Source organism: Heterodontus francisci, chromosome 13 (assembly GCF_036365525.1).
Source record: "Heterodontus francisci isolate sHetFra1 chromosome 13, sHetFra1.hap1, whole genome shotgun sequence".
NCBI lineage: Eukaryota > Metazoa > Chordata > Chondrichthyes > Heterodontiformes > Heterodontidae > Heterodontus > Heterodontus francisci.
The window spans coordinates 111,725,977-111,750,709 of NC_090383.1; the positions used below are offsets into that span (position 1 = coordinate 111,725,977).

The 24,733-nt window shown below is 42.3% G+C and overlaps 1 protein-coding gene across 1 annotated transcript in view; it reads right to left on the reverse strand.

Annotated features, from left to right (window-relative positions):
* Window positions 1-817: 817 nt before the first annotated feature.
* The window catches only part of LOC137376591 (deubiquitinase DESI2), a 70,116-nt gene continuing 46,200 nt past the window's right edge, over window positions 818-24,733 (reverse strand). The window contains exon 5 of the mRNA XM_068045431.1: window positions 818-4,202. Within this exon, the coding sequence (XP_067901532.1) occupies window positions 3,960-4,202 (243 nt within the window). The 3' untranslated portion in view covers window positions 818-3,959. The remainder of the gene's footprint in view (window positions 4,203-24,733) is intronic.

Genomic DNA, 24,733 nt, shown 5'->3' on the forward strand with positions numbered 1-24,733 from the left:
CAGGAATGGAACGAGCGATGTTCATTAATTGGGAAAGCACAGCAAAGTCCAATTCTGATCTTTCGCAACATTTTTTCCTGAGAGTATCGCTGGCTGGCAAGTGGGAACAGGAACTCTGTCGCAAGCTTAGGAAAAATATGACTTTGGACTTATGGTTCCCAAAGATCTCCATCACTAGGATTTTCCTTGGATCCTAGGAGATACTGCTGTAGACTAATTGGTAAGAGACTGATTACCATCATCACTGCATCATGTGATTACCAGGATGGTAGAAGACGAATTAGATGGACCCTGGTCTTTTATTATCCAGCAATCCGACGTTCCAGTCTCCTCCCTTGTGTAGGGTTGCTAAGGCTAACTGTAATACACCTTTTGCCACCCTCAACTTAGATCAGCGAACTCACACAGGTTTGGCATAGATTCTGGAACCTCCTGCTCTATGGCATCTGTTAGAACAAGATCTATCCAGTTGGTTGCACACCTTACTTCACCCAATGGATGTACAAAACCTACCAAAAAAGACAGTGCAGCATGTTGAACGGCAACATTGCAACGCATTGGAATCCGAAAACACCAACTATAGCATAAGCACAAACTGGGATTATGACAGATAAAGTCAAAATAAAAATATCCAAACGCATCAGATCCAATCTCAAGAAATGACTAGAATAAAGCAGTGTGCTGAATAGCTCTTCCCATTAACATGGCCTCCTTTTAGGATAGATTATACTGCAAGCAAGAAAGTTGCAGACAACACAAGTTGTAGGTGCTGGCAATTGAAGTTCTGACAATAAAACAAGTGCAAAATCAACCAAGCTTTAGAACAAACAATTTTTTTTAATGCTGCCATCACATTTTGTTCAAAAAATAAAGTACAAGAACTACTTTCAAAGTTTGCATGGTCGGGAATAGTAAAGGGACTGCTGCCTACCTTTTTTAAATTAGGTATAACATGACAATCTTACATACAGCTAGTGGAGTGGAAAATGTTAACGAGGTATTTTGGATGAATTGACCTGGATCAATAGGTTCTTGTGTCACAATTAAAGGCACCTCACAGAAGCACCCTGGCAATCGGGTACGTAACATATTCTGTACCATCTAAGAGGCAGTGCTATGTGGACATGCGCAACATTTACACAAGATATAAATCAGAGGTACACTGTGCCTGCAGGTTTCACACAGTGAAGTAGTTCCACACAAGGCAAGGATGAATATTTGGAGCATGATGCAGATGTATTTAATCCCACTCAGTCCAGAGTTCAAATTAACAAAGACCATTATACTTTTTCGCCCTATAAAGACCCAAAATGCCACAGGACTCTTACATGCTGCAGATAATCCTAAATTTTTTTTTGGACCAGTGGCTATTAACAATGTTTATTGTATCACTACCATGTGACTTAAAGCAGGGCTCAGCCTTAAGAGGGTGACCACTTGTCCCAGTATCAGTGATGTGTGTGCACGCATGAACTGCTTTACCTATTTGCCTGATAGACATCAGGTTTTCCCTACCCCTGGTGTGGCTGAGTTACTCCCTCTCCTGTCCTGAAATATCACTGCAGACCCTCTCACTGTGCAGCAGATCAAGGGAACACCAAGTGGGAGGACCCCCATCTCAATTATGCTTCAAAAGCAGTCCATTACCATCATGATAACAGATCAGTTTGAGAGTGTGGGGGAGTCTGAAATAGCTCCAGCTCTCAAAAGTCCATTATTAACTTGGATAAGTCACTTGCACAGGTATGTTAACAAAAATATGCTCAAGGTCCATCAGTTCAAGGAAAATGGACACCAAATTCAGAGTTGGGAAGTGTGGGGTCTCATCGCAGCAGCAGTAGCCAAGACTTGTAGCCAGTTCAGTTAAATGGACATTTGGATAGTACACTGGACTACTGCTGGTCTTCAAAGGGTTAAAAGCATATTCAGCCTAATAGGGACTGATAACTGGTACAAGGCAAACTCCTCTACTTAGTTAAAAATGAAACAAGAAGCAGCCTCATATCATTTATCTTTATCCTATGAAGTACACTGCCAAAATATTTCCTCCCATTCTATGTGACACTCCATCACCAAGACAGTAGGCAAAGTGTGCCACTACAAATCAGTCTGTAGGAGGCCCATTATATGGTTAATCACTGAACTAGGATCAACTCTGTACTTCAGTGAGCAACGATAGCCAGTGATCTTGACAGCAGTTGTATTGCTCGACAAAAGTTAGGCAGTGTTAGGAATACTATTGCAAAGCAGCACAACTCTTGGCAGGATGTCAAGAACTACTGTATGAAACATAACTAGAATCATTTAGGGATAAAGTCAGTCTCTGTCAGAATTGTATAAGTTCTAATTTATGACATAGCATTAACATCCAAGGATGTTAAAAGGAAAAGGCATGTCAGTCTTGTTCTATCATTGACAACTTTGCCATGTAACTTCTCTGACTGTACATTCTTGTATGTGATAACTCTCTTATCAAGTGCATTCGAACAAACAGTTTTAATAAATATTAAACTGCTTTTGCAAATGAACTCTACGGGCTGGCTAGAAAGATTTGTTTGGTATGGTACCAAAGGAGGATTCGTGTACACATGATTGCCAAGCACAGAAACACAATGTCCCTTTAAGTCACCTTTTATAAGTTTAGGATAGTCTGTAATACCCCATTTACAAACTCTCTAAGGCACACGACAGCGCAGAGTGTCAATCGCGAGGACAATCTGCTGAAGGGTTGCTGAAATGTATGTTTTTGTTTAAAAAAGAGACGGAAAGGCAAGGAATGAGGGTTTGCACTAGCCTGGGACAGTTACATAATTCATTCCCAGTTGACTGGAACAGCACATGATCAAAAAACCATTTCCTTAGAATACTGTAAATCACTTCTGTAATATTTTCATTAGACTCCCAAAATTGTCAAAGGGATTTCATAATTTTAAAAAATGACCAACATTTTAATCTCACATTTCATGATTCACAATAGTCTAAGTGTACATTTTAAAGTGCTAATCCCTCCTACAATGTAATTTAGTTAGACAAGAGTTCGTACAAGGTTCAAAGTTCCTTGAGCAACAACTCTTGACACTAAAGTTTTGAACAGACTATGCACAATACTAGCAGAATGAGGCATTCTTAACAGTATTCCAGTTAACTATTGGTTTGTTTCAGTTACTGGTCTATGCAGCTGAAGAGGTCTTTGATTCTCTGCCCCAAGAACAGAGACAATAATTATTTCACTAACAAAATTCAAACCCCTTGTTCATTGAGAATGCTGGTGGAAAGGCTTATTGCTCACTGTGATGTTTTGTACTTTGTCTGCGTACAGTAATAGCATTTAACTTCAGATGTTGCAGGCTGGTACAGTTTTGCAAGCATGCTAAAAATGATTGTCACACTAATATATTACAAAAACTGAAAAGATTATTTTTGGACATCTTTATAATTAACAAAAGTCTACCAACTGTGTATTATATTCTAATCCTGGAGGGCTGGGCAGGGGAAATTAAAGATTTTGCTGGAAAATAATCACAAGCAAAAGAGTGTCTTCATTACTGTACCAGTCTACAACAGTTAGAGTGCTTAAAAATATAAAATTACCAGTATTATCATTACAACAGGTCGTTAAGTGTTGATCCCAATTATGGGACTTTGTAAACAATTATCCAAAATACTGTATATATAGCTTTTAAAAAGAAATTCTTTACAGGGACCCCTTCAAGCCATCAGAAAGAAGTGGGTGATTTCGATCACAAAAAAACCATGGAATATCAACTACAAAACATAATTCTGAGCATGGAACAAACGCCAAGTATTTTTTTAAAAAACACAATGAAAAACAAGGATCTAGAATGTTCAGCACCCTGCAGAGCAGTTTCTAATGATTGTGATAATTACTTTTTTTTTTAAATAAAAAAAAGTCAGTTGTATGTCTATAAAGTCAGTCTTGATTGAGTCACTGCGCAGGATCATAATTTGGTGTGGTGGCCTGGGGTGGGCAAAGTGGACCTGGAGGTCGACGCTGAAGCAGAAGTCGAAGCCACTGCACCTTCTGCCTCCCCGAGCTCATCTTGCAGTTCCTGGCTTACACTGGTCTGGAGTGCAGCAGGGGTCAGCCATTCTTTTGGCAAACAACTCTGGAGAAATGGAATGCAGGAGCTGAAATGAGCCAGCCGGTTAACCCAACGAGGGATCTCTTTTCCACAGAGGATCTGTTGTAAAGGAAAAATAGAAATAGGTCATTTTTCAATAGTTTTCAAATTTTATTTTCTTTAATGTAAAAAAATCAAAATGCTACTTTGCAAACAACTGACAAATCCAAGTCTTCCAAGGTTAGTTGTGCATACCAAGATACAAATTTCCCCTCCACCTAAATGTTCTGAAGAATACCGGCTGTCCTCCTGCACCTTGCTCAAGTAATTATTCTTCCCATGTAACTTAAAGAGACGAATATTAAAAGATAAGGGGAACGAGCAGAGTGGGTTTGGACGACCTGGTCCACTGTTACGGACTAAAAAGGGTTGTGTGAGTGCCTTAACATTTGATGACTATAGATGCAGTTCATTGTGGAGTGACTGAATTATATCCAATCTGATCCTGTCCTCATTCTCATGCAGTTCCTGTAGGGATTGACAGAGAGCAATCAGTAGCAGGAATAAAAACAGAGTTCTGGAAATGCTCAGCAGGTCTGGTAGTATCTGTGGAGAGAGAAGCAGAGTTAATGTTTCAGGTCTGTGACCTTTCATGACCCCGGCGCCATTTTTCCTCTACCATTGTAGTGCTTCTGCTGCGGCCCTGAATGAGATCAGCTAACTCAGCACAGACAGAGGATGAATTTGAGAGTCTCAATTCACAGTGAGCAGTGCGCTTGTTAACAGTCACCGAGTTACATCAACATTGAATTAACCTCAGTTCAGGTTAACTAACCAGCGACTGTGCTCAAAAGTATCTTATTACCTTTGTATAGGTACTGTGTGCCTAGCAATTTACTCTAGTTGTGAAGACATGTGCTAAGTGTGCAGAGTCAGCACTGTTTTATGAAAAGGAAATAGTGTTTGACAAATTTGTGTTTTTTCTTTTGAGGGTGTAACCAGCAGGGTAGATAAGGGACAAACCTGTGAATGTAGTATGTTTGGATTTTCAGAAGGCATTCGATAAAGGTGCCACACAAGAGTTGGTTACATAAGATTAGGGTTCATAGGATTGGGGTAACATATTAGCATGAATCAAGGACTGATTAATGAACAGAAAACAGAGGAGTAAGAATAAACTTCCCCACAGTATACTCCATCTTCTACCTTCTTGCCCAATCACTTAACTTTTGTAGACTCTTTGGGCTGAATTTTCCTGCAGGCATTGGTAATCCAACATAGGACCATTTTTGGGTCCCGAGCCTGTGCTTTTTGGCAGCGTGCCCACCAGCTTAATTTTATAGCGGTGGCAATATTCACTGTCCAGTTAGGGACAGCGAGCAGGTTCCAGAGGCGGGAGCTCAGGATAGTGCAGCTCACTGCAAGGGAGGTGAGCAGCCCCCACTGTGAAACTGTTGAGCACTGCTGAGGCCAAGTAGCAGGGAAGCACTGCAGCTGCCATCAGTATTAGGTTGCAGGTGAGACATCATGAGGTTGATGGTGATCAGAGGCATCAGTTTTCAGGAATTCCAGACTCAATGGTAAATATGTGAAATTTTCAGGAGGATCAATGCCAGGGCCTCAGCTATGTACAATCTATGTTAATGACTTAGATAAACTCTTTGGCCTCCTTATCTCGAGAGACAATGGGTAAGCGCCTGGAGGTGGCCAGTGGTGTGTGAAGCAGCGCCTGGAGTGGCTATAAAGGCCAGCTCTAGAGTGGCTATAAAGGCCAGCTCTAGAGTGACAGGCTCTTCCACAGGTGCTGCAGAAAAATTTGTTTGTCGGGGCTGTTACACAGTTGACTCTCCCCTTGCGCCTCTGCCTTTTTTCCTGCCAACTGCTAAGTCTCTTCGACTCGCCACACTTTAGCCCCACCTTTATGGCTGCCCGCCAGCTCCGGCGAACGCTGGCAACTGACTCCCATGACTTGTGATCAATGTCACAGGACTTCATGTCGTGTTTGCAGACGTCTTTAAAGCGGAGAAATGGACGGCCAGTGGGTCTGATACCAGTGGCGAGCTCACTGTGCAATGTGTCCTTGGGGATCCTGCCATCTTCCACGCGGCTCACATGGCCAAGCCATCTCAAGCGCCGCTGACTCAGTAGTGTGTATAAGCTGGGGATGTTGGCCGCCTCGAGGACTTAGAGAAAAGACTGCATGTAATGTATTGAAGTTTGCTGAGGACACAAAGCTAGGTGGGAAAGGAAGCTGTGAGGAAAACACAAAGGCCAGAATTTTCCCAGCCCCATGGAGGCAGCTTTGGAGGCAGGGGGTTGGGTGGAGACGGAGGGGTGGGAAATTTTGAAAAGAAAAAAGCTTTAGTCTGGTTCCCGCCTCCGCACGCTTTTCCTGGAGTTGGGAGTGCACCGGCAACATGCCGGGCAGCGGGCAGATAGTTAAGTCAATTAGTGAGGTACTTAGCGTTGTGCAGACCCCCTGACAAATAAGAGGCGGGGGCTGCACAGCGGGAGGTGAAAACTGCATTACATATGACTTTTAACTGATAACTGCAGAAAATGGCAAGGCTGCTGTCTTTCCATTTCACACACTTATCATTGAGTCTGGAATTCCTGAAAACTGATGCCTCTGATCACCATCAACCTCATGATGTCTCAGCTGCAACCTAATACTGATGGCAGCTGCAGTGCTTCCCTGCTACTTGGCCTCAGCAGCGCTCAACAGTTTCACAGTGGGGGCTGCTCACCTCCCTTGCAGTGAGCTGCACTATCCTGAGCTCCCACCTCTGGAACCTGCTCGCTGTCCCTAACTGGACGGTGAATATTGCCACCGCTATAAAATTAAGCTGGTGGGCACACTGCCAAAAAGCACAGGCTCGGGACCCAAAAATGGTCCTACTTTGGATTTCCAATGCCCGCAGGAAAATTCAGCCCAAAGAGTCTACAAAGGTTAAGTGATTGGGCAAGAAGGTAGAAGATGGCGTATACTGTGGGGAAGTGTGAAATTATCCACTTTCGTAGGAAGAATAGAAAACCAGAGCATTTTCAAAAGGAGAGGACTAGCAAATGTAGGAATTCAGAAGGATTTAGAGGTCCTTGTACACAAATCTCAAAGTTAACATGCAGGTATAGCAAGGAATTAGGAAGGCAAATTGTACAATTAGCCTTTATTGCAAGGGGGGTTGGAATATAAGATTAAGGAAGTCTTTTTGCAATTATATAGGGCTTTGGTGAGACCAGACTGAGTAACATTTTGTTCACCTTAGCCAAGGATGGGTGCAATAAAGGTTCACTAGATTGATTCCTGGGGTGAGGGGGCTGTCCTGTGAATTGGTCTATATTCTCTGGTATTTAGAAGGTTGAGAGGTGATCTTATTGAAATGCATAAAATTCTGAGTGTGCTTGACAGGGTAGATGCTGAGGGACTGTTTCTCTTGGCTGGAGAATCTAGAACTAGGGGGTCACAGTCTCAGGGTAAGGGGTCAGCCATTTAGGTCTGAGGGGAGGAGGTATTTCTTCACTCAGGGGGTTGCGAATCTTTGAAATCCTCTACCCCAGAGGGCTGCGCATGCTCAGGTTGATGAGTATATTTGAGGAGATCGATAGACTTTTGGGCACTGAGGGAATCGAGGAATATGGAGATAGGGCAGAAAAATGGAGATGTGGAAGCCATAATCTTATTGAATGATGGAGCAGCTTCGAAGGGCCCATGTCCTGTTGCTGCATCTATTTATGTTATAACACTTCAGTGCAGTACAGAGGACTGCTGCATGGTCAGACATACCATCTTTCAGATGGGACATTAAACCAAGGCATCATCTGCCCTGTCAGGTGGAGAAAAAGTTCCCAGAGTAGTATTCAAAGAGGAGCGGGGCAGGGGGGTGGAGGGGCTGTTCTCCCAGCATCCTAGCTAATATTTATGTCTCAACCAAAAAACAGATTATCTGGTCATTTATCTCATTTGTTTTACTTGTGATCTTGCTGGTCATGTATTGGCTGCTGTGTTAACCTACTTTACAACATTATACTCAAGCACTCAACATTGAATTGGGGGCAGTTAGCATGTGAAATTGCTGTACTCAATGTTGATATCAGGAGGCTGTAAAGTTCTCACTTGCAAATCTTCTAAATTAAACATGTTTCTTCACTTGTCCCATTAACATCTCCTTATGCCTTGCATTATTTAATCCCTCCAGCTTTCAATCCTATCATAAACATTTCCTTTTGTTCATTACTCTCCTTTTTCTCTGTACTCAATTAAAACCTATTACATCTCTAATCTTTTCCAGTTCTGATGAAAGGTCGATCTGAAACATTAACTGTTTTTTCTCTCCACAGATGTTGCCTGCCCTGCTGAGCATCCAACAGTTTTTGTTTACATAAGCAAATTGAACAATAGGTACAGTAGTGCAGTGATTATGGCACTGGTCTAGTAATCCAGATGCCTGTAGAATACAAAGTCAAATCTCGCCATGACAGTTTGAGAATTTGAATCAGCTTTTAAAAATCAGGAATTAAAAAGCTGGTATCAGTAATAGTGACCAGGAAGCTACTGGATAATCATAAAATCCCAAATGGTTCACTATTGTCCTTGAGGGAAGGAATCTGTCATTCTTACCTGGTTTGGCCAATGTGTGATTACAGTCCCACAGTGTGGATGATTCTTAACTGCCCTGTGAAGTGACCCAAATCAGTTAATTGCATCAAAAATCGAGGGCAGTGGTTTAATGTTGCCCACGACCTTCTTAGCACAACTAGGAACAAGCAAAAAAAAAAATGCTAGCTTCACTGGTATTGCCTAGACCCAGAGAATGAATTTGTATAAAAACTTGAATTTACATAGCACCTTTTATAGCCTAACGATTACCCACAGTGCACCATAATTATTTTTCATGTGCACTCACTGTTGTACATGGTAACGAAGCAGCCAACTTTCAAAGAGCAAGGAGATAAATGACCAATTAATTTGCTTTGGAGGAGGTAGTTAAAGGCAAAATATTGGCCGGGACATGGGCAGTACTTTGCTGCTCTTTAAATAATGTAATGGGATCCTTTACATCCATGAATGCAGGCAGTGTCTTGATGGTCATGTCTCATTTAAAATACAGCATTTTTGACAATGCAGCACTAGAATAGAAAACAGTACATGTTCATAATCTCTACATACAGATCCAATTATTCTTTTCTTATGGCTTTACCAACTGTTAGCCTGACCTTTCTCTTTGAAGGTTCCAAACATATAAAGATTTGAGCAGTTCCCACTCAAAACTTGAATGACAGTCATGGATTTGAATTGACAACTAAATTCAAAACTAATGGCGTAAATCACACAGTACATTTTTGTTAGAGTGCGGCTTGGCTCCTCTTTCCACTGTGAAGCCATGGAGACAACCAAAACAAGTCGCCGTGGGGGGTGTGCGGGTGGAGCTTAAGACACCATTTTGAATTCAGCTGGTATTGAAACTCTAAATATTGTGACTGAATCAGAAGTCACCATTACCTAAGATTAAACAAAAATGTTTTTTTTTTAAAAACTACAAGCACCTTCAAAATCAGTTTAAAATTGGAGGATTTTTTAAAAAAGCGTTATTGACATGATAAATTATGCTTGGGATACAGTCAGAATTTACAGCACAGAAACAGGCCCTTCGGCCCAACGTGCCTGCGTCAACCATCAAGCACCCATCCTAACTAATCCCATTTCCCCACACTTGGCCTGTAGCCTTGTACGTTATGGCGTTTCAAGTGTTCATCTAAATACTTCTTGAATGTCGTGAGTGTTCCTGCCTTTACCACCTCTTCAGGCAGTGAAGGATGAAAAAATTCTTCCTCAACTCCCCTCTAAACCTCCTGCCCCTTACCTTAAATCTATGCTACCTAGTTATTGACCTCTCCGCTAAGGGAAAAAGTTTCTTCCTATCTATCCTATCAATGCCCCTCATAATTTTGTATACCTCAATCAGGTCCCCCCTCGGCCTTTTCCACTCTAAGGAAAACAACCCCAGACTATCCAGTTTGGCTTCACAACTGAAATGCTCCAGCCCAGGCAACATCCTGGTGAATCTCCTCTGCACCCTCTCCACTGCAATCACATCCTTCCAATAGTGTGGTGACCAGAACTGTATACAGTACTCCAGCTGTGGCCTAATCAGCATTTTACACAGCTCCATCATAACCACCACGCCCCCGGCTCTTATACTCTATGCCTCAGCCAATAAAGGAAAGTACCTCGTATTCCTTCCTAACCACCTTATCTACCTGTGCTTCTGCCTTCAGTGATCTATGGACAAGCACCCCAAGGTCCCTCTCACCCTCTGTACTCCCTAGGGACCTACCATCCATTGTATATTCCCTTGCCTTGTCAGACCTCCCAAAGTGCATCACCTCACACTTCCTCAGGATTAAATTCCATTTGCCACTGCTGCACCCATCTTAATCGTCCTGTAATCTAAGGCTTTCCTCCTCACTATTGACAACACCAATTTTCGTATCGTCTGCGAACTTACTGATCATACCTCCTATATTCACGTCTAAATCATTAATGTACACTACAAACAGCAAGGGTCCCAGCACCGATCCCTGTGGTACACCACTGGTCACAGGCTTCCAATCGCAGAAATAACCCTCGACCATCACCCTCTGCCTCCTTCCACTAAGCCAATTTTGAATCCAATTTGCCAAATTACCCTGGGTCCCATGGGCTTCTACTTTCTTAACCAATCTCCCATGCGGGACCTTATCAAAAGCCTTACTGAAGTCCATATAGACTACATCAACTGCTTTATCCTCATCTACACACATAGTCACTTCCTCGAAAAATTCAATCAAATTTATTAGACACGATCTCCCCCTGTCAAAGCCATGCTGACTATCCTTGATTAATCCCTGCCTCTCCAAGTGGAGATTAATCCTGTGTCTCAGAATTTTTTCCAATAATTTCCCTACCACTGATGTTAGATTCACCGGTCTGTAATTACCTGGTTTATCCCCGCCACCCTTCTTGAATAATGGTAACACATTCACCGTCCTTCAATCCTCTGGTACCTCTCTCTTATGGCCAGAGAGGATCTGAAAATTTGTGTCAGAGCCCCTCTCCTCCCTTGCCTCACATAGCAGCCTGGGATACATCTCATCTGGGCCTGGGGATTTATCCACCTTTAAGCCCGCTAATACTTCCTCCTTTTCAATGCTAATTTGATCAAGTATGTCACAATCCCCTTCCCTGATCACTACACCTACATCGTCCCTCTCCATAGTGAGCACAGATGAAAAGTAATCATTCAAAACCTCACCCAAGTCCTCCGGCTCCACACACAGATTGCCTCTATGATCCCTAATGGGTCCCACTTTTTCTCTGGTTATCCTCTTGCCCTTAACATATTTATAAAACGCCTTGGGATTTTCCTTTATCTTGTCTGCCAGTGATTTTTCATGCCCCTTCTTCGCTCTAATTACTTTTTTTTTTAAGTACTCCCCTACACTTTCTATACTCCTCTAGGGCCTCCGCTGTTTTCAGCACTCAATCTGCCATACACCTCTGTTTTCCCTTATCCAATCCTCTATATCCCTCGACATCCAGGGTTCCCTTGACCTGTTGGTCCTACTCTTCACTTTTACAGGAACATGCTGCAACTGAACCCTCTCAATTTCCCTTCTAAGTAACTCCCGCTGGTCTAATGTAGACATTCCTATAAGAAGCTGCTCCCAGTTCACTTTGGCCAGATACTGTTTTATCAAATTGAAATCTACCTTCCCCCAATTTAGTACTCTTATTTCCGATCCCTCTATGTTCTTTTCCATAACAACCTTAAATCTTAAGAGTTATGGTCACTATCCCCGAAATGCTCCCTCACTGCCACTTCTACCACTTGTCTGGCTTCATTCCCTAGGATTAAGTCCAGTACCGCCCCTCCTCTTGCAGGACTCTCTATGTGCTGGCTCAAAAAGCTCTCCTGAATGCACTTGAAGAATTCTGCCCCCTTTAAGCTTTTTGCACTATTACTATCCCCTCTAATATAAGGGAAGTTGAAATCCCCTATTACCCTATTATTATTGCACCTCTGAGATTTGCCTACATATCTGCTCCTCGACCACAGCCTGACTGTTTGGAGGTCTGTAGTACAATCCCAGCCAAGTAATAGCCCCCTTTTTGTTTTTAAGTACTACCCATATGGCCTCATTAGAGGAACTTTCTAAGATATCATCCCTCCTTACTGCAGTAATTGTCTCTTTAATGTGCAATGCCACCTCTTTTGCCCCCTGCCCTATCACGTCTGAATATTCTATACCCAGGGATATTAAGCTGCCAGTCCTGCCCTTCCCTCAACTATGTCTCAGTGATAGCAATATCATATTCTCATGTGTTAATCAACGCCCTCAATTCATCTGCCTTACTAGTAAGACTCCTTTCATTAAAACAGATACAATCCAGCCTTGCATTTTTTAACCTGAGCCTTAACAGGTCGACATTTACTCTGTCCTCCGGACAGACTCAGCTTCATATTTATATTTGATTGTACATCACCCCCTACTGTGCTTCCACTCTGTATCCCATCCCCCTGCCAAATTAGTTTAAACCACCCCCCCACCCCCCACCCCACCAACAGCACTAGCAAACCTCCCAGCAAGGATGCTGGCCCCTTTCTGGTTCAGGTGCAACCCGTCCATCTTGTACAGATCCCACCTTCGCCAGAAAGAGGCCCAGTGATCCAAGAATCTAAAGCCCTCCCTCCTGCACCATCTCCCCAACCATGCATTCATCTGCTCTATTCATATACTCACTAGCCCGTGGCACCGGAAGAAACCCAGAGATTACAACCTTTGAGGTCCTACTTTTTAATCTGCTGCCTAGCTCCCTAAATTCTTTTTGCAGGACCTCATCCCTCTTTCTACCTAGGTCATTGGTACCAACGTGGACCATGACCTCTGGCTGTGCACCCTCGCCCTCCAGAATACTTTGTAACCGCTCAGTGATATCCAAGACCCTTGCACTAGGGAGGCAACATACCATACTGGAATCAAGTCTGCGACCACAGTAACGCCTATCTGTTCCACTAACCACAGAATCCCCTAGCACTATTGCCCTCTTGTCCCTTTTTCTCCATCCCAGCACAGCTAAGTCAGCCATGACATTCCGGTCATGACTCTGTGCATTCTCCAGAGGATAGGTCTCATAAAATCGGCTGAAGCCATAAGAATCCAGCTTGCGTTGTGCAAAATGTGTAAAATAAAATCTAATATGCCCAGAATCAAGAAGAGTTAATTATCAATTCACTCAATCGCTGCTGAATGAAGGGCGGCACAGTGGTTAGCACCGCAGCCTCACAGCTCCAGCGACCCGGGTTCAATTCTGGATACTGCCTGTGTGGAGTTTGCAAGTTCTCCCGGTGTCTGCATGGGTTTCCTCCGGGTGCTCCGGTTTCCTCCCACAAGCCAAAAGACTTGCAGGTTGGTAGGTAAATTGGCCATTATAAACTGCCCCTAGTATAGGTAGGTGGTAGGGAAATATAGGGACAGGTGGGGATGTGGTAGGAATATGGGATTAGTGTAGGATTAGTATAAATGGGTGGTTGATGGTCGGCACAGACTCGGTGGGCCGAAGGGCCTGTTTCAGTGCTGTATCTCTAAAAAAAAAAAATTCATAAAGATAAGAAAACAGAGATGAAGGCGAAGGTGCTGGAACTGCACAGCACATAAATCAAAAAGAGAAATGCTGCTTCTATATTGTTTCTTATTTACTTCAAATTCTGGGGGATGGGCATCTCAGAGCACATTCTGAAAATATTCTCAATACAGCTATCCAGCACAGAATGGTACAGCCCAGTGCTGAATACAGACACAGCTACAAAATAAAAGTGCTTACAAATAAACCTCCATATAATGGGAATGGGTAAAGATCAGTACAGGTGATCACTTTGTATGTACCAAATACAGGTAAGCCCTCCCCACCATTGCTTGTGCTAAATATAGGTCAGGTCCTTATACTAACAAGTACATGCACTACTCATTTTGAGGACCAGTTTCCTAAATGACCTACAGATCTCTGGAGTTGGACTTGAACCAACAATAAACTGACTTAAAGGCAGGAGTGTCACCACTAAGCCAAGGCAAGTGAGCTGAATTTTATGGGAAAAGAACCGTAAAATTGTGTTGGAAAGCGGAGTACCAATGACCTTCCCAACACCTCCCAATTTAGTCTGGGGTAAGCAAGTCCAAGGACTCCCCAGGCCGATTAAGGCCTTTAAGTGTCCAATTAATGGCCTCTTTCCACCTCCGCCTCAATTTAAGAGAAGGTGGACAGGCCTGCCACCACAGGGAGATGGCGTCAGGCTTTACCTGGCGGTCCCTTAGCAAGGTTGGGGGTCCCTCCTTCAATCGCGGTCCACGTGGTGTAGGTACACCCACAGTGCTGTTAGGAAGGGAGTTCCGGGATTTTGACCCAGCGATAGTGAAGGAACGGCGATATAGTTCCAAGTCACGATGGTGTGTGACTTGGAGGGGAACTTGCAGGTGGTGTTCCCATGCATTTGCTGCCTTTGTCCTTCTAGTTGGTAGAGGTCGTGGGTTTGGAAGGTGCTGTCGAAGGAGCCTTGGTGCGTTGCTGCAGTGCATCATGTAGATAGTACATACTGTGGAGGGTATTCCATCACATTCCTGACTTGTGCCTTGTAGATGGTAGACAGGCTTTGGGGAGTCAGGAGATGAGTTACTCACCTCAGGATTCCTAGCCTCTGACCTGCTCTTGTAGCCACGGTATTTATATGGCTACTCCAGTTCAGTTTCTGGTCAATGGTAGCCCCTAGGATGTTGATAGTGGGGGATTCAGTGATGGTAACGCCACTGAATGTCAAGGGAAGATGGTTAGATTCTCTCTTGTTGGAGATGGTCATTGCCTGGCACTTGTGGGGCGCAAATGTTACTTGCCACTTATCAGCCCAAGCCTGGATATTGTCCAGGTCTTGCTGCATTTCTACATGGACTGCTTCAATATCTGAGTCATGAATGGTGAACATTGTGCAATCATCAGCAAACATCCCCACTTCTGACCTTATGATTGAAGGAAGGTCATTGATGAAGCAGCTGAAGATGGTTGGGCCCAGGACACTACCCTGAGGAACTCCAGCAGTGAAGTTGTGGAGCTCAGATGATTGACCTCCAACAACCACAGCCATCTTCCTTTGCGTTAGATATGACTCCAAACAGCAGAAAGTCCCCCCCCCCCAACTCCCCGATTCCCATTGACCTCAGTTTTGCTAGGGCTCCTTGATGTCATACTCGGTCTAATGCTGTCTTGATGTCAAGGGCAGTCACTCTCACCTCACCTCGAGTTCAGCTCTTCTAGCCCTCTTTGAACCAAGGCTGTGATGAGGTCAGGAGCTGAGGAGCCCTGTCGGAACCCAAACTGAGCGTCACTGAGCATGTTATTGCTAATCAAGTGCTGCTTGATGGCACTGTTGATGACACCTTCCATCACTTTACTGATGATTGAGAGTAGACTGATGGGGTGGTAATTGGCCGGGTTGGACTTGTCCTGCTTTGTGTGTACAGGACATACCTGGGCAATTTTCCACATTGCCGGGTAGATGCCAGTGTTGTAGCTGTACTGGAACAGCTTGGCTATTCAGTCCCATCATTCCACAGGTCATAGCATATTAAAGTTTTTCCACCTAACCGGAAAACAGCCAAATTAAACACTTTATTAACTCCCAGAACAAAATACAACAAACCAGGTATCCATTGACAACAAATTAACTATTAAAAAAACTAAATCTTAAACACTATTAAGATAAACTATGCCTAAAATAATTTATAACTTATTTATCCTAACCACCATGCGCACACACACACACATATACATTCAAAAATCAATGGTTAACCTGTTTTTAAAATGGTGTTTCTTAGGAAGAAAATAAGTAGCTGGGTTGCAAGTCTTGGTGGGTTACTTTCTTGGTTGATGAGGTGTCCCAGAGTAGAACAAACAGATGCCACTCGAAGTCTCCAGGCGAATTTGACGAAACAGTCTCTAATAGATAGGCAAAGTACTTCTGCCTTTATCAGGCATCACACAGTTCTATCAACAACCGGTCTACTTGGATCTTCAAATTGGCAGTCCTTTGGTAGAAACTGTACCGAGAATTCCAGCAACACAAACAGGCAATAGAGAGTGTCACCTGTGTAACAAAGATTTCTAAGAGTTTCGTAGTAAGGCAGAATTTACCAGTTCCAACTATGAAAACGTTCTTTACAAGGTTTTTTCTTCTCTTGTGGCAAACAGTCTGAGCTCAATGTAGATTTTCTGCTGAGATATATATGCAGCTTCTTTTAATAAGCACGCTTCGTTGGGTTCCAGATCAGACTGGTTCAGCCAATCCCTGTACAGTCAAACTGAAACATTACAACACATCTCCTGCTGTTGCCTAGGAAACAGACTTGCCACAACACACTGTTCTCAAAGAATCGTTAAAACTTCTCTGTCTTAAAGGCACACTGTTTTAAATAGAGGAGAAAAAGTTCCATGGCAGTATCTGGACATATAAAACACCTCTGAAATCTCCCATGTGGCATTTAATAAAAGTCAATGGTTATTCAAGCAAGGCATGGACATGAATTAGTACCAGGTTAAAGGGAAGGAGGCATAGGGTAAATAGTACAGAGTTAAGGTGAAATCTTGTTTGGATCTGACCAAACTGCGAGTCTTCAATTTCATCTCTGTCTGTTCATTCAGGCTGAATCATACCTTGGTGTCCTATCTCACCCTCAGCTGATCTCCAAATGCCTTATCCTATCCATCACCAACGGCTTTCTACCTCTGCAACTTCACTTGCCTATATACTCTTATCCATGCATTCATCGCCTCAGGGCTCAATTCTCCAACACTCTGCTCAGCAGCCTCTCAATCTCACCTTACCTAAACTCTCAACTCATCCAAAACTTCTCAAACATCCTATCCTAAGTTAAATTCTGCTCCTCCAATATCACGGTCTTCGCCAGAACTCACCGGTCCCCATTCCCAATACCCTTAAATCCTTATCTGCAAATCCATCCACTGCCTTACTCCACCACTCATCAGCAGGTGGTTTGTGTTCCTGCACCACACTCAATTTCCCATTCTTACTGTTGCACCTTACTTGCACAGCCTTCAGCTGTTCTTATCTTATACTCAAAGCATCTCTCTATACACATTAACCTTGTTACCTTTCACTCTACACAGAAAAACCTCTTTAACCATGTTTTGGGTCACCTCCCTGAAATCTTTCTGACTACTACTCAGCACCACTTCTACCTTTTGTGCATTTATAAATGCAGGTTGCTGAAATGGGGGAGGTATGACATTGAGTGCCTCAGGAATCTTTGCTGGGACCCCTCCTGCATGGTGATTTGCATTCACAATCTTGTTCAAGATAGTTACATTTGGACATGACATCAATCTTATTTGGGGTGGGGTGGGGGGTGGGGGGCGAGTGCATGGGGCAGAGAAGAGGACTGGAATCAGAGGAAGCCAGCAAGATCGTACAAAGAAAGCTCAAAGTATCTAACCAGCTGGGTTGATTAGAGTAAGTGAAGCTCAATAATACACATGCAAGGTTCCGCACATATCGGAAAAGTATTCCAATAGGATTGTATTTGGGAGTGGGTTTTTAAAAAAAAAATAGCAAACAAGGACTTGGGTGTTGTGTTTCCAAGACTGTAGAGTTCAAATCTCCAGAAATTGACAGGTAGTCTGGCCAAGCAGTACCTGGAATACTGCGTGTAATTCTGTTCACTGTGTCATAAAAAGGCCATGCAGGCTCTAGAGGTAGTGTAGAGCAAAGCAGCTGCAAGGTTGATCCATAGTGTTAGAGGGATCAGCAAAGCCTCGTGTCTCAAAATGATGTTTCTCAGTTAGGTTTCAACAGAATAAAGTAGAACTTAGAACAGTACTTCCAGATATACTGAAGCAGGACAACAATCGGGCACAGATATTAGCCTCATCTCATTTCCCTCAAGGGCCAGTTTGGTGCAGTGATAGTCAGATGGTCATGGATCCAAGCCTATACAACCATCTTAATGTTGTGATACAAGAATATGTTACTCATAAATCTTTATTACTGGCACCAACAAAATCCAATTTTCATCTGTCTGATCCAACTTCACACCCTTTACTTCAGAAAATTTCTGTGTTCAAACAGTGACTCAAGGATGGCATTCATACTGGGGGAAATGGCTTCAGGTCAAGAACTATGGCATGCTTAGTAATTATATTGCTTGCTGCAGCATGCGCCAGCACATACCCAATAGTATATGTGCCGGGAAAAGATTGGATCAGCAATCCAGCCTTTAGTTAGTTCGCAGGTGAAATATTTAAACAATAAATATTTTTACATTTCAAGCTTAATTGCCTTATTTTATTCAATATATAAAATAAATCTTTGATAGGTTTCAATAAAAGGCACTGTCTTACTGGTACGTGTAAGAATTATTTCAATAAGATGCTTTTTTAATTGGACACACTATTGCCTGATCAGAAAGGCAGCCGACTTCCCTCTGGGTTCTGCTAAAGCCACTTTTCAACCACTTAACAGGAATTGCACAAATGCAGTCTAAAGTGACTACTTTCCCATGGAAGAAAATGCCTGACTTTTACTAGCTCTCTTTCTCAATGACCAAGTTCAAGAATTGTGTGTAGGCAGCTGTTGGCACAAGCCACATTGATATAGAGTAAAAGCAAAATATTGCGGATGCTGGAAATCTGAAATAAAAACAAGAAATGCTGGAAATACTCAGCAGGTCTGGCAGCATCTGTGGAGAGAGAAGCACAGTTAACGTTTCAGGTCAGTGACCCTTAGTTCTGAAGAAGGGTCACTGACCTGAAACGTTAACTCTGCTTCTCTCTCCACAGATGCTGCCAGACCTGAGTATTTCCAGCATTTCTTGTTTTTATTATTATAGAGTGTTGAGATATCAACATATGCTGCATCATCAAATATTTTTAAAACTTGCGTCAAACTGAAGACTCAGTATAGTTTTAAAATTAACTGTTGCAAAGCAAGGTTTGACTCGCCCATTTCTTAGTTCATTAAACATCGTCCAGAAACATCTCAGCAAAGTTGCCACTAGCCGTATTCCCCTTGGGATTTAATCAGAAACCATAGAAGAAAAAAATATTTTATTCACATTTATACAGCACCTGTCTTCAGGATGTTCCAAGTGGCCTCATAGGCAATGATTACTTTAGAAGTGCAAATCACTGTTGTTCTGGAGGGAAATGCAGCAACCAATTTGCATGAGGTCCCAGAACCAACAAGATAAATGGTTACTTAATCTGTTTTTACTGGCGTCGGTTGAGGGAGGAATTTTGGCAAATAGTTCCATGGATTTTTTTTATGCCCACTTGAACAGGCAGGTCGAGTCTCATTTTAAGATCTCATCTGAAAGCCAATATAGCATTCCATCAGAACTGCACCAATTCTCCTTTGCATCCTTCTTCTCTCAACTCCACATTCGGCTGCAGAGCCTACAACTGTTTTTGCCCCACACTCTGGAAAACTCTCACTTAAGCCCCTTGGCTGGTCAAGTGCTTTGGGATATTTTGTTAGAGATACTATACAAAAGCAAATTATTGTTGAAATGTCAGTCTAGATTCTGCACAAGTCCTAGGATGGGGCCACCAACTAAGCCAAGGTGACATTTGCAGAGAAGAGAGAGAGAAATAAAGGGATTACAAAACGCAGTCAGGTTCAAATTAGTGACAAAGCAACCTGCAAGAACTGTGTACCTGTGTCAAGCAGAGCTACATAATAACAGGGTAAGTTACTAAGTACTAACAATGATTATATTGCCAGTTATTTTCCTAGATCTAAAAAAAAAACGCTGTTTATCGGTGCAGGCTTGGAGGGCCGAAGGGCCTGTTCCTGTGCTGTAATTTTCTTTTCTTTGTTTTACTGGCTGTTCAAATGCAGCCAAGCAGTGTCTCAATCCTCAAGATTCTAATGTGGAACAAAAAGACTGCAAGTGTTATTTTGGTTATACAAGACTTTGAAATGCTTTTTCCAAACCCAGCTGTGTTTAAATTGCTAGTGTAATGCAATGTGGTAAACTTTGTTTAAAATTCTAATGCTATAATAATTACAAGGCACCAAAGCAGAAGCTTGGCAGGCACAAGTATCTAATTGTACAGTTGCAGAAAAACAAATCTCATTCTGTGATGCCAAATTGGAGACCAAGAAAGGATGATCAACTCAAACTTAAGGATACACTGTGACAAAAGTTATTACGTTTTGCCCATGATGGTTTATTTTCTGACCACTGAACACATGGGGATTAAATTCAGATACATAGTGTATTTTCTAACTGTAGAATATACATTATAGTCTTCGATGCAAAATAGCCACTTGAGATGCATTATTCCCAAGAAACATTTTTGATACCTTTCATTGAGGATCATTCAATTTAGTCAGCTTGACATGCCAATCGAATACAGACCGACTGAGAAATGTCTGAACTGTGGCTGCTGTATTGGTATGGGCAAACACCAATTGGAAACAATCTGATGCAGTTAAAAGTAGCACTATATTTAGTTAAAAGCAGAAAATGCTGGAAACACTTAGGAGGTGAGGTTATGGCAAGGGGAGAAAGGGTTAACATTTCAGGCCTCATGATGCTTAATATCAGAATTGGTTCTTGCTACCACATGGAGTGGTTGAAGCCGAGTCCGGATACATTTAAAGGAGAAGCCAAATAAATACATGAGAGAGAAAGCAGTGAGTTGCTGGGTGAGGTGAAGTAAGGTGGGAGAAGGCTCATGTAGAGCATAAACACTGACATAGACCTTTGAGCTGAACAACCTGTTTCTTTACTGTGAATTCTATACAAGATCTGAAACATTAACCTTATCTTACTCTCTACATGGATGCTGCTTAACCTGTTGACTGCTTCCAGCATTTTCTGTTTATGTTTCAGAGCTCCAGCTTTTTGTTTCACAGTTTATAATACCTTTTCTTCTGGCATACCTCCCAAGAGCTTTGAGACTATATAACAGCTGAATTTCAGCCAAGGAGCTGTCAGTCAAAAGCCAACAGCAACAGGGATAACCATGGTAGTGAATCATCACAAAGATTGCGTAAGACCCGCTTTAAGGACCAAATCTTAAGTTGAAGGCTTGTGCACGAGAAGTGACTAGTTTTAACATTGAGGACAGTAAAGTTTGTAATTACGGTAAAATAAATCATTTTACAGCTATTGTTCATTTACCCGTTTAATGGTCAATTAATCCAAGTTGGTTATAATCTAAGCCACTGTCCAACAGTGTTTATTCTGCTGCTTTTCCAAATTTGACAATCAAATGGTGGCACACAATATATCCGAGTAAACCAAAATGTAGTACAAAGGTTTTCTGCTCGAGCTCCAGACCTCACTATGTTTAACTAAATATGGTCACATTAAGGCATGTACTGGACCATAGGAAAACTCCATCCACCTGAGAGTGGTCTGTCATGCTGAATCCAAGGAGACTACCTAGTGTAAAACATTACAAAAAAATTAAACCCAACAAAATTTCATTTTAAATTCAGCTTGGAACCATTTCTGAAGCATTTCCTATGACCAAATTGCATTCGTTTTGGCCATCAAAATTTTTCAAACTAATCTGCCACTAAACTTTTTCTGCTGACTGTGCACTTAACTACTAACATTAAATGCCACTCTTTAGCCAAGGCTCATTTTGCCCAACTTTGAGCAGCACCTCCGAAACCCTCGACCTCCCTCACCTCGAACAAGGGCGGGCGCTGATTGGTCGAGGCATTTCCATGAGAATGCACCAAGGGAACTATTGTCCTCCATGCTTTGGTTAATTCAAAAAAGGCACAACACCTGGATATGTTCCTTTTCTCTACAGAGGACAGGTCCCTGCGTATGAACATATGTAGCTTCTAGTAAGCGCAAGTGAGCCACATGGTGAGCCTGACTGATAACCTTAAAAAGCTGTTAATGTAATTCTTAGTACACTATGGATTGTTCTGCAAGTGCTGTCCAATCGCGGAATCACATCTAACTTTAGACATGGTCCTCTGAATTTTGCAAGTATGAACTGGTTGAGTACTGTCAGTACTCTGCCTATTGCGAACAGCCGAAGGGACATGCTCTTTGATACGATCCACCACGCTGAGAGGCACGGCCTACATACCCACCTGCACTCCTTTTAGAAATATATCCTTTATTTTATATTGCCTTCCTTCATTCTTAGAGTCAGAGAGATACAGCACCGAAACAGGCCCTTCTTACCAAAATGCATCACTTCCCACCTCTCTGCATTAAATTTCATCTGCCAATTGTTCACCTATTCCACCAGCCTGTGTATGTCCTCTTTGAAGTCTGTCACTATCCTGCTCACAGTTCACAATACTTCCAAGTTTTGTGTCAACTACAAATTTTGAAATTGTGCCCTGCACGCCTAAGTCTAGGTCATCAGTACAGATCAAGAAAAGCAGTGGGCCTAGTACTGACCACTGCAGAACCCCACTATGTACCTTCCTCCAGTCCGAAAAACCAATCATTCATCACTACTTTGTTTCCTGTCCTTCAGCCAACTTACTGTCCAAACTGCCACTGTCCCTGTTATTCTATGGGCTTTAACTTTGCTGACAAGCCTGTTGATGTGGCACTTTATCAAACGCCTTTTGGAAGTTCATGTACACCACATCAACCGTATTACCCCACATAACCCTCTGTTACATCAAAAAACTCAATCAAGTTAGTTGAACACAATTTGCCTTTAATAAATCTGTGCTGGCTTTTGCTAATTAATCCACATTTGTCCAAATGACTAAATTTTGTCCAGATTATTGTTCCTAAAAGCTTTCCCATCACTGGGATTAAACTGACTGGCCTGCTGGGCTTTACACCCATTTTTGGAAAAATGTGCAACATTTGCAATTCTGCAGTCTTCTGGCGCCACCCCTGTATCTAAGGAGGATTGGAAAATTATGGCCTTACTTCACTCAGTATCCTCGGAGGGGTTTCATCGGTCCCGGTGACTTATCAGCTTTAAATACAACCAGCCTTTCTAATATCTCGTTATCAAATGTTAGCCCATCCAGTGTCTCAACTATCTCCTCTTTCACTATGACTTTGAGAGCATCAGCCTCTGTCTTTATCAAGGAAGTACTTACTTAGTACTATTCAGTACAGTATTTCCAGCATTTCTTGTTTTTATTTTAGGTTTCCAGCATCCACAGTATTTTGCTTTTACTTATTTAGTACCTCAGTCATGCCCTCTGTCTCCATATAAATCCCCTTTTTGGTCCCTACTGGTCCCCACCGCTCCTTTTACTACTTATATGCCTACAGAAGATTTCTGGATTCCCTTTTGTTAGCTGCCAATCTCTTTCCATACTCTCTCTCCGCTGTTTTTATTTCTTTTTTCACTTCCCCTCTGAACTTTCTGTATTCAGTCAGTTCTCACGTGTAGTCTCAACCTGACATCTGTCATACACATCCTTTATCTGTTTCACCTTACTCTCTATCACTATTATCCAGGGAGCGCTCGCTTTGTTTGTCCAACCTTCCCCCTTCGTGCGAATGTACCTCGACGATACCCAAATACTCTCCTTTTTAAGGGCAGCCCATTGTTCCATTACAGTTTTCCATGCCAATCTTGGATTACAATTTACCTGGACCAGATCCGTTCTCACCCCTCCAATTATTTTAACTCTGGATTGCTCCTTGCCCTTTCCATAGCTAATCTAAACCTTATGATATCCCTGTCCCCCAAATGTTCCCTTACTGACACCTGATTCAACTGGTCCACCTCATTCCAGAGAACCAGATGCAGCAATACCTCCTTCCTCATTGGGTTGGAAACATACAGATCTAGAAAATTCTCCTGAACACACTTCAGAAACTCTTGCCCTTCTCTGCTCTTTACACTATTACTACCCAGTCTATAATTACAATAATTAAAGTCCCCCAATATAACTATAATAACACTAAAATATATGTTCTTAAAAAACACCATCTATAGTTAGAGGTGAAAATTGGAAGTCATCCACATTATGTCCCCCTTGTCTGTAACAGTTGCTACAGTATTTAAAATGATTATGTGACAAAGCAATAATTAATGAGAAGGTGTGGATTGAGCAGTCAGAAAAAATACAAGCCATCTGTCTGAACTAATTATTTGACACAAATAAACCCATACTTCATTTATTTGTTTACAGAATGCATTGAAGTTTTCAATGTTACCTTCATCAATACTCAACCTGTTTCAGGAAATCATCCACAGTGCGGTTAAGCCACTACAATATGCATGTAGATTAATCAATACAATACTGAAACCATTAACGCTGCATTATTGCAGTGAGTAAGCCAAGAAGGTCGCAGACTTGATATCCAATAATGCTGAGTGATATGACCTAACAAAATTGCATTTATACAGCACCTTCAACTTATCAAGGCACTTCAGAGAAGCATCAAAATTGTACATTAAGCCACAAAGTAATTAGAGCAGAAAAAGGTTTTAAATAGAGTGTTAAAGGAGAAAAAGAAAGAGAGGTAGAGAGGTGGAGAAGTTTAGGGAGGAAATTCCTGAGCTTAGGCCTTGACAACTGAAGACACTGCCACCAATAATGGAGCAATTAAAATTGGGGATGTTTAAGAGAGCAGAATTAGCAGAGTGC